The sequence below is a fragment of the Leptodactylus fuscus genome, chromosome 6, assembly GCF_031893055.1.
Source record: "Leptodactylus fuscus isolate aLepFus1 chromosome 6, aLepFus1.hap2, whole genome shotgun sequence".
NCBI lineage: Eukaryota > Metazoa > Chordata > Amphibia > Anura > Leptodactylidae > Leptodactylus > Leptodactylus fuscus.
The window spans coordinates 80,482,288-80,493,720 of record NC_134270.1 but is presented as its reverse complement, the minus strand read 5'-3'; the positions used below and the strand labels follow the sequence as shown (position 1 = coordinate 80,493,720).

Here is an 11,433-nt window from a genome sequence, read left to right as displayed (position 1 = left end):
TGTACCTCAGTGCAGCATAGTATATTTATAGTGTTATTCAGTGCAGCACAGTATATTTATAGTGTTATTCAGTGCAGCATAGTATATTTATAGTGTACCTCAGTGCAGCATAGTATATTTATAGTGTTATTCAGAGCAGCATAGTATATTTATAGTGTTATTCAGTGCAGCATAGTATATTTATAGTGTACCTCAGTGCAGCATAGTATATTTATAGTGTACCTCAGTGCAGCATAGTATATTTATAGTGTACCTCAGTGAAGCATAGTATATTTATAGTGTACCTCAGTGCAGCATAGTATATTTAGTGTTATTCAGTGCAGCACAGTATATTTATAGTGTACCTCAGTGCAGCATAGTATATTTATAGTGTACCTCAGTGCAGCATAGTATATTTATAGTGTTATTCAGTGCAGCATAATATATTTATAGTGTACCTCAGAGCAGCATAGTATATTTATAGTGTACCTCAGTGCAGCATAGTATATTTATAGTGTACCTCAGTGCAGCACAGTATATTTATAGTGTACCTCAGTGCAGCATAGTATATTTATAGTGTACCTCAGTGCAGCATAGTATATTTATAGTGTACCTCAGTGCAGCATAGTATATTTATAGTGTACCTCAGTGCAGCATAGTATATTTATAGTGTTATTCAGTGCAGCATAGTATATTTATAGTGTACCTCAGTGCAGCATAGTATATTTATAGTGTTATTCAGAGAAGCATAGTATATTTATAGTGTTATTCAGTGCAGCATAGTATATTTATAGTGTACCTCAGTGCAGCTTAGTATATTTATAGTGTACCTCAGTGCAGCATAGTATATTTATAGTGTACCTCAGTGCAGCATAGTATATTTATAGTGTACCTCAGTGCAGCATAGTATATTTATAGTGTTATTCAGTGCAGCACAGTATATTTATAGTGTTATTCAGTGCAGCATAGTATATTTATAGTGTACCTCAGTGCAGCATAGTATATTTATAGTGTTATTCAGAGCAGCATAGTATATTTATAGTGTTATTCAGTGCAGCATAGTATATTTATAGTGTACCTCAGTGCAGCATAGTATATTTATAGTGTACCTCAGTGCAGCATAGTATATTTATAGTGTACCTCAGTGCAGCATAGTATATTTATAGTGTACCTCAGTGCAGCATAGTATATTTATAGTGTTATTCAGTGCAGCATAGTATATTTATAGTGTACCTCAGTGCAGCATAATATATTTATAGTGTACCTCAGTGCAGCATAGTATATTTATAGTGTACCTCAGTGCAGCATAGTATATTTATAGTGTACCTCGGTGCAGCATAGTATATTTATAGTGTACCTCGGTGCAGCATAGTATATTTATAGTGTACCTCGGTGCAGCATAGTATATTTATAGTGTACCTCGGTGCAGCATAGTATATTTATAGTGTACCTCGGTGCAGCATAGTATATTTATAGTGTACCTCCGTGCAGCACCGTGTACAGTATTCTATTAGCAGGCGGGTGAGGAGGGAGTTCAGAGCAGTTCTCCACAGACATGTATGGCTGCCTCTAGCTGGCCCCGCCCGCCTCTTTATTTCCAGTCTCCCGGGGCTCGGACAGGCGGGTAGAAAGCTTAGAGCGGCAGAACAAGATCCTGTGGGCACTCACAAGCCATGGCAGCCGGGGCAGCTTTATCCGGGGTGAAGGTGAGTGCAGCGAGTGCACCGGATACCAGGGCGCGAGTGTGTGATGATGTGGAGGGGGAAGATGATCCGGTGCACAGGAAGGAGAGCGATCTGCTCCGGGCATGGGGGGAATGGGCAGCTGAAGGTGGTCACACGGCCCTGTGCCTCCTGGCAGGGTCATGATATATAGGATGGCTGATACCGTGCCATGTACAGAGCTGGAGTATTATCATATGGTCCCTGCCGTCTATATGTAGTGTCAATGGGGGCTTTGTGGATGTCTATACGGTAGTTATGGCTGAAACAGGAGATCACATTTAATGCTGGAACTTTCTATATACTTCCAGCACCCCTTACCACCAGCTGTGACCTTGAGGTAGTCAGTATATATTATATAACTCCTTATGATGTATAGCAACCTGTGTTTACACGCACATCCCTTCCCCCACTCCAGCTCAATGGCAAGTCTATTATAACATTGGTACCCTCTATGCTGGGCCATTGTATAGGTGAGCCTGGGTTGGATGAGTCTTTAGCTCAGTATTGAATATGTTATTATATATAGATCTATATCTTGACACGTCAGTGCCATACCTCCATTTCTCTACACACATAAGGACCATATTAGATTTTGTACAACGTACATATAAAGGGATCCTATCATTAAAACACAATTTTTTGTGACTAACACGTAGGCATAGCCTTAAGAAAGGCTATTCTTCTACCTTTAGATGTCTTCTCCGCGCCGCCGTTCGGTATAAATCCTGTTTTTTGTTGGTATGCAAATGAGTTCTCTCGGTCCCAATGCTGCAAGAGAACTATCCAGGCCTGAGAGGACTGCGCATGCCCACGGCCACAAAAAAATTGGCCACTGGTTCTTCCCAAAGCATTTTAAAACAAAGTTTACAGAGATTTCCTCTGCAGATTTTCTGTTTTAATTATACCTGTGGGGAAACCACCGGCGTTTCCACAGGTATAATTGACATCCTGCGATTTCCAAAGCCGCACCAGTGGGTATAGGATTCGCGAGAATACCGTCCATTTTGCTCTGACTGTAAAACAGCATGATTTTTTTCTGCTGTGGGCAATTGCAGGGTTTGTGCCACGTGGGGCTCTAACTTAAGGCTGAGGCCCCACATTGTGGAAATATAGCTTTTTATGTTGTGGTTTTTGAGCCAAAGCCAAGAATGGCTACAAAAGGAATATATCGGAAGTCCTTATATTTCTTTTATACTTCTACCTTTTGCTCAATCCACTCCTGGCTTTGGCTTACAAAACCACAAAAAAAAATAAAAAAATCTGCAAACAAAAGCTGCACTTTCGAAATGTGGTGCCTTAGTCTAATGATCTGATAATTAGAGGGCTCATATATATTAGGATAGGCTCAGTAATAGCAGCAGTGGACCCAGGCAGTCAGTCAGACACAAAAAGAGTCAGATACAAACAGGTTTTACCGTGTACATTTATTTTTCCAAAAATAGCAAAACAAAATAACAGTCAGGAAAAGCAATATCCTGCTCGTCTGAGCTACTGACTAAACTATACCTAACTATATGTGTGGCTTGCTTCAACCAGACAGTCAATACACAGGGTGAAAAAAAAGGCAACGGTTCACACTGGTCTCTCACCAATTGTCAGGGTATTAGAACAGAACCCGGCTCCTCCTCTCTCCCCAGGAAATGCCCAGGACTGAGGTGTTAATAACTAGAGATGAGCGAGTACTGTTCGGATCAGCCGATCCGAACAGCACGCTCCATAGAAATGAATGGATGCACCTGGTACTTCCGCTTTGACGGCGGCCGGCCGCTTAACCCCCCGGCTGATCCGAACAGTACTCGCTCATCTCTATTAATAACATTTTATAGGCCTTTTAATGATGCCCATCTCCCACCTGTGCTTGAAGGCTCCTTTCTGTTGTAGGACAGAATATGATTAATAGAAAGGCCTTCTCACAGCTGAGGTTTTGTTACAGTTCTGTGTTGTAACTTCACTTACCATACATAAGTGAGGGGCGATATAGTGACCTTCTAAAACTTTACCTGTCACATTCTCACTATGTATATATATATATATATATATATATATATATATATATATATAATATATATATATATATATATGTGTGTGTGTGTGTTTTCGCACACAACAGATGTTTGCATATGCTACAGAGACGACCTCATTCTAATACAAGTGTGTGGATTTCTGCAATCCTCACTCGGATGAAAAGAACAGTTGTAGAGATTTCTGCCACAAATCTGTAAACATACACTATAACATGTAGGCCAACTAAAGGCACGTCGGCCCACTTTTGCCGTTGTCCTTGTTCCTGTAAAGACTTTCTCTGATGACTTACATTCCGGTGTGAATCTCATGACTGCTCCACCTACCTTATTTGCCATAGATCATTGGCTGTTACACTGAACACGTTTTCTAGGAAGATGTCATGAAGGTGACCTAAGGCTTATTCATTGGGGCTAAAGGCATTCACTTGCATATTTAGATGTGTGTGTGTATATATATATAGATATATATATATATATATATATATATATATATATATATATATATATATATATATAGAATATACACACACACACACACACTGCAGGTGATAAAAGATCTCCAGTACTATAGATAAAACCTGGGGAGTGCTGACTGAGCTGCAAGTTATATCCTGTTCACACAGCTGTACTTTTCTATACATGACCAGGCCCGTAGCTGGAGTTGTCTATCAGTTCTGAGTGATTACTTATAACACTCATATAAGTCCTCGCAGATCACACACGTGCTATGGCCATTATAACAGCAAAGGAATAATTGGTAAATTTACTGTATTGTGTAGCTGACAGTTGGGATCTGGCTCACTTCTCCTTATATTTAGTCTTCATAAATATAGGGTAAGTGTGTTCAGCTCCTGCAACATACAGCTGGCACCCTGCTGCAACGGTTATGCTTGGAGCTAATTCCAATCCTGGCTATTTATCCACTAGTGTCCTGCGGTCAACAGAGTCTATGGCACCTAAGGGTATGTTCACACAGCGGAAACCAAATTCTGCGTGTGAACTTTCCGCACAACTAGCTGCGATGGGATGCTGATGCAGTGCACCGGCATCCCAACGTGGCATTCTGCTCCTGAATGAATGGGCCTAATCAGGAGGGAGTCTCGCACCATGGACGCAGTGGCCACAAAATAACGCCGCGTATACGATCCAGGTTCCCATTGAAATCAATGGGAGCTTTTACGGCGTGCAAAGTCTCACACACCGTATACGTGCCACATCACGCGGCACGTTACTCCGTGTGAATGGACCCTTATGTTGCATCATTTCCTGTAATTTCCTCCTCATGTCTTTCTAGCATGCAGCAAATAAAATAACTTTCTTCAAAATAAACACAAAGGGGGTATTTATCAATCCCTACATTCCAGAATTCTCTGTTATTTATTTATTTATTTTTTTACACCACTCACTTCAATTTTGAAAAGTTGGTGTGACCAGTCTGCACAAAGTGTAACCAGATTGTAGGAAGTGATGTAACATCTTAAGAAAGAAGTGTTATATTATCAATGTGCTAAATTTGATCGATGTGGTGCGAATTACATAAACACAGATTCTATCAAAACTGACATTAAACATTCCCCTCATGAATAATCTCATTCAAAATCAATGTTGAAAACAATGTTGATGTGAACAGACTTACTAAGTTTTATTTCCTTCTCTATTGCTGTAAACCTATGGTGGCAATTACAGTGGGATCTAATGTTTACAGGGGCATACTCCTCATACGCATATATTGGAGTCCTTGAACAGCATGCATATAATCTGACATCCATAAGTATACGGTGACTATATTGGGTTAATCCTTGTTTAGCATAATAATGGTAGGGCTTATTTACAGGCTACAATTGCCCTGCCCTGGAATATCATTTATCCCTTGCAGCTATATACAGTAATTGCAATGGGCTTCAGCAAGTTTACACATGAATGCGCCCAAACTAAGTAAACAGTCTGTGGGCAGATTCATTCAAAGTAACCTGGCTATAGACTTAAAGAGGACCTTTCATGGTTTGGGCACAGGCAGTTGTATATACTGCTGGAAAGCTGACAGTGCGGTGAATTCAGAGCACTGTCGGCTTTCCCGATCTGTGCCCTGGGTAAAGAGCTTTCGGTCTTGGTACCGTAGCTCTTTACAGTCAGAAGGGCGTTCCTTACAGTCTATCAGGTACGTCCTTCTTCAAAGCAGCGCCTATCGGGCTGTGCTGTGTGAGCAGGGAGGAACACCCCCTCCCTCTCCTCACAGTACTTGTCCATAGACAAGTATGCTGCGGGTACAGAAGCTGTACTTGCGGCATTACATCCTGCTCTCAGCTCGGTTACACAATCAAGGGTCAGAACAAGCCGCTGGAGTTGGAAGTGCTCTTATTCTGGCAGATTAACCCATTGGATTCTGTGATCAATAGCAATTATGACGAATCAGTTTCCGGAAACTGGAATTTTCACAGAATGTCTGTAGAGGTTTCCTCTGCAGACTTATTCTTCAGTTATATTTATAGGGGAACCACTAACATTTCCGTAGGTACAATTCACATGCTGCGATTTTCAAAAACGCAATAGTTTTGGAAATCGCAGTGTGACCACTGTGTGCGAATTTTTCCACAGTATGGATAGTCCACTTTGCAGGGACTGTAAACTGCTGTGTTTTTTTTGTTTTTTTTTTTTGCAGCATTTCTGCTGGGGCCAAACTGTGACATTTACACATGGGGCCCCAGCCATAAAGGGTTTCTTGCATTTCAGGGTTTCACCTGCTTTCCTGTCTGTTCTCCCCTTCACTTCCTGGTTTCGGTGACAAGTTGGTGGGCAGCTGTAGTCTGTGTGATTTAGGGTTAGTAAACACAGAGTTTTTTGGCAGCGGATATTGACGTGGAATCCGCCTCAAAATCCGCCTGCCAAAACGGCTCCCATTGACTTCAGTGGGAGCCGTTCACTTGTTTTTTTCGCTAGCTAGTAGCGGGAAAAAAGAAGCAAGATGCCCTATCTTGCCATGGATTCCACTGCTGACTCAGTCGTGGCGTATGCGGCGCAAAACTCTCTTCAAATTCATTCAACCCATTCATTTGGGCTTAATCCGGAGCGGAATGTCGGTGCACTGCATTGGCATACTGCGTGGTTAGCTGCAATGGAATGTTCACACGTTAAATCCATTTTTCGCCGTGTGAACATACCATTGCAGTTCAGGCCAGTACTTCTGGGATTAAACTATTTATCTCTGGATTTACACACAGAAAGGCAGTGTTCTAGTCTTTATCAGGACTCAGCAACTGAAAGCACTTTGCAGAGACAGAGATGGGATTATAGGTGGTGGGAACAGGGACTACATAGCAGGTGGTCTGAAACCTAGGCAATAAGCACATTAAGGCTTTGTTCCCATGGAGTAATGCGCCGCACATTCAGACACTTATACACATGTCAGAGTGTGAGCGCTCAAAACAGATCCCATTCACCTCAATGTGTGCTGGCTCACGCGCGCTACACATTGAAATCAATGGGTTAAAAAGCCTCCCATTGATTTCAATGTGTAGCGCCCTTAAGCTGTCACCCATTGAAGTGAATGGGATCTGTTTTGAGCGCTCACACTCTGACATGTGTATAAGTGTCTGAATGTGCGGCGCATTACTCCGTGGGAACGGAGCCTAAGTTGTATCTGTTAAATGGAGCAAGATGGCAATTGCTTGAAGCACTTCAGTTATTAGGCTTCAAATTTAAAACGTGATCTTGGAGATGGGAATATCCCTGTACTAAATATGGTGTGAGGCACATATCTTTATGTCTCAGATTCCATAGTTTTTTGTTGGGAATAATAGTTTATTAATAATAATACTAATTATTATTAATAATAAACAGTTGGCTAGAATTTGCGCCATCATACTGAAGTCAAATGAGATGACACCAGTCAGACACTCAGCTGATGAGACCAAGCTGATCTGCTAAGCATTCAGATCTTTCATTGGAATGGAATTTGGTTCGTAGCTGGACCTCGAAGGTCCTATATTTGGATAAGAGCTTCACATCTATAAAGGCAAATAATAGGGGCCGTACAGACCTACTTGGCTACAAGTGCTATAGCAGCTGCTACATTACCTTCACATTGATAATTGGCAAACATTATGCGCTATTCACGCGACCAGAATTCACAGCCGAGTGCTATGTGTGACCCGTGGTTTTCATGCAGTCGTTTAAATGTAGCCGTAGATCAAGCAATATGAGTCGTCTTCTGAAGTCGACGCCTTTTCCCATTTATCCAACTGTAAGGGCTCCGTAGCACTATCTTTATAAAAATGTGCTTGCTGTAAGAGATTTTTTACACTCAGTCCTTTTTCTTGGAAAATATTATGTTGTAGTTTCTGCAAATCCAAATTGCTTTGAAACAACATCTTCAGGAGTTCAATCAATTCTGTTTCTGCAACAAAACAAATAAAAATTCTCATTGAAATTTATCGAACATATCTTGAAGAAGGAGCTATAGTCTCAAGATTAGATTTGTGATTATCATGTCACGTGATTATGTCAATGGAGCATGTGCACTTGGGTGTATAGCATCATAGCCTCCCGAAAAAGATGTTATGTGATTATGAATGTATACAGTGACACATTGCCACTTTTTTTTTTTTTGCTCCTTAACATTGAGATTATGAGCAAGTTTAGGAATTGGAAGATTGTGGCAGACTCCCCTGTAAACACACCTGCATAGACTGCGTGTGATCATGCATGTTTATGGTCATAGATGGGATTGAATGCTATTATACTAGGCACTTCTGGCGACACATATATCTCAGGTAAAACACTGTGGAAAAGCTGCCTTTTTGTTGCAGATTTTGCTACATTTTTTTTTTTTTTTTTTTTTTGAGCCAAAGCCCGGAGTGGATTGAGAACAAGCGAGAAGTATAAGAGCTTCCTTTATATGTTTGATTCCTTTTGTAGACTCTATTAGATTTGTCTTAAAAAAGCAGTAAAATCTGCAAAATAGCGTTTTCAAAACCTTAAAGGGGCTCTCCAGCATTATAAAAATGTTTGCATCCTCTAAATACCACACCTGTTGACAGGATGTGTCTGTATTGCATTTTTGCCTCTGCCATACCAGACACAGCCACTGGACAGTTGTGGTGCTGTTTCTGGAGTAAAGATACTATTTTTTCGAAGTCTAGATCACTCCTTGAAATCTTATAACACGTCACAGGAAATTATCTATACATTTAAGCACCAACAGAAATTGAAAATGTAACTGCAGGCTACACAACCCTCTATAATATAGCCAGTTGATAAGAGACCCTTGAATGAAAGAAGCTTGGTAGAATTGACTTGAGTATTGAATAGTTAATGTATGTACTAGTGTCCTGGAGTCATTTTACCAGTACATTCACAGATGTGGGTTATGTAATACCTGTTTTTCCATACGTAGTTAGTTAAGCTGGTTGTACATAGATACATGTGTATCGGCTGTACCTGCTCATTTCAACAGGCTTGGCTTACAATCTATATTGTGTATGGTGGCGTCACAAGTTGGCCCATACGTAGGGGGAATTTTGGGGGGGGGGGGGTTGCAGGCTGTGTATGTGGAATGGGGGTGCAGATTTTCTCACACACAGCCTGCACACCCATATACCCCTCTTCCTCACAGGCAGCCTGTAACCCATTCCCCCATTGTACATTGACCTGTACAATCCAGGTAGCTCCGCCCACACAATACTTTGATTCTATCTTAGTAGTTTAAGGACCTTTGATGACGTCATGACACAGGTCCTTAACCCGCTAGGTTAGATGCCGGCACAGGCCTTGGGGACAGCGGGCAGGAGTAGAAGTTTCTCCTGCCCGCTGTCAGTCGCGGCTACCCAGTTTTTGGCGGAGGCCGCCTCAGGTTCCAATCCGTAAAACCCCGTGTGAACTTACCCTAAGGGTGTGAATTTCCTGCCTTGTTGATAAAGTTTGGATGTGCAGCTTCTGATATATAAGTGTGAACTAAACAGAAATTTCCTCAATAAAACCTACGGTGTGTGAATGCTTCCTAAAGATTTCTAGCATTTAAGATACAATCCTCGTTACATATATGAAAGAAAAAAAAAAAGTAACAAAAGCTGCAATAAATTGCCCTGTATGAACAAGGTCATAGTTTTATGTTTGAACAATGCATAAATGGCATTGAATGGGCCTAGTCCGGAGGAGGGAGTGTTTTCAGGCCGAATTGTGAGGCGACTTGGACTGAAGAATGAGCATCTCGCTTTTTTCCAGGAGCCGGAAGAAACGGCTCCCAGAAAAAAGACCTGAGCGGCTCTCATTGACTTCAATGGATTGAGGCGGATACGGCCTCAAAACCCACTCTGTGTGAACTTACCCTAAGAGCTGCCTATATAATTTCCATTCCTTTTGTAGCCATTATTGGCTTTGGCTCAAAAAAACTGCAGCAAATTCTGCAACAAAAAAAAAAAGCTGCATTTCTGCAACGTATGGCCTTAGCCTTAGACCGGGACCCCACGAGTAAGAAACACCGTGATTTGCCTGCGGCGGAAGCATTTTACAGTAATTTCAAAGTGGATGGGATTCTTGCAAAAAAAAAGGAAAAACCGCAGCGCGGACATGCTGCGATTTCCAAAACCAGCGCGATTTTGGAAATCGCAGCAGGTCCATTATATCTATGGAAACACCGGCAGCTTCCCCGTAGATATAATTGAAACAGAAAATCCACAGAGGAAAACTCTGAGAACTTTCTGTTTAAACTGCTGCGTTCCCGTCGCGGTTTTTCCCACAGCGCTTTAGCGCTGAGTGTCGTCCCGTGGGGCCTTGGCCTTAAGCTTTTTTCTATTGCAAAAAAAAAAAAAAAGTGACCCCATGTTAAAGGGGTTATATGGGGGTGGAAACTTTTACAGTGTGTTCTCTGCACTTCATAAACTTGCTTGCTGCTTGGCAGCTGGTCCACCTGCACCCCAATGCCCACTGCAGAGCCCAGTAAGAGGGAGGGGGAGTCATTTCTCAGTTTCCCCTTCTGCTACTCTGGCTCTCTCTGACATCACCGGCGTTGTAGGATCAGCAGGGAAGGCTGAGGAATGAGAACGCAGCACTCTAAAACAAATATTTGGGAAGCTGGAGGACCACCTACTATACAGTAATGCACTGTAAAAAAAAATGTCCATCCTCACATAACCACTTTAGTAAAGCAGCTTGCATTTCTGAGTGTGTCTGAGCGCCCTCTTGTGTTCTGTTACCCACACTTGTAATTGCAGTGCCAACGCTAGAGGGAAGCCTTGTTTTATCTTTCTGTTAGCAGGCCTCTCTAGTTTTAGGCCTTGTTCACATGGGATTATCATACTTTTATCTTTATTAGCATGGTCATGGATAAGAAGCTAGTATCATTTTTAATCATATACCTTTCTATGTAAAGTCTACATTGCTAATTGTACAGCATACTCGATCACAGAAGGTAATAGAAGTTGTGGAGTTGATCAGAGTTTGCTGTCAGGTTGCGCTGGAAGTTTTTGTTACACTGTACCTGGAGTACCATAGAATACAGACTGCTGTCCTAAACAGTTCTATCCCCTTATTGCAGTGCATGTTTCAATATGGTGCCATTCTCTGCATGGACTGCATAGATTTGTTTACTCCCTGTGTATTCTCTAAAATTTGATTTCAGAGAATATTTTTATACAAATGTTAGCAATATCTGATGTCAGATGAGATATAATTAGTAATAGTAGATGAATCCCTTTAACAGAACCAAAACT

At 41.5% G+C, this 11,433-nt stretch overlaps 1 protein-coding gene across 1 annotated transcript in view; it reads left to right on the top strand.

Annotated features, from left to right (window-relative positions):
- Nucleotides 1–1,552: 1,552 nt before the first annotated feature.
- Nucleotides 1,553–11,433, top strand: part of LOC142210851 (branched-chain-amino-acid aminotransferase, cytosolic-like) — a 32,621-nt gene continuing 22,740 nt past the window's right edge. Inside the window, exon 1 of the mRNA XM_075280313.1 lies at nucleotides 1,553–1,685. Within this exon, the coding sequence (XP_075136414.1) occupies nucleotides 1,653–1,685 (33 nt within the window). The 5' untranslated portion in view covers nucleotides 1,553–1,652. The remainder of the gene's footprint in view (nucleotides 1,686–11,433) is intronic.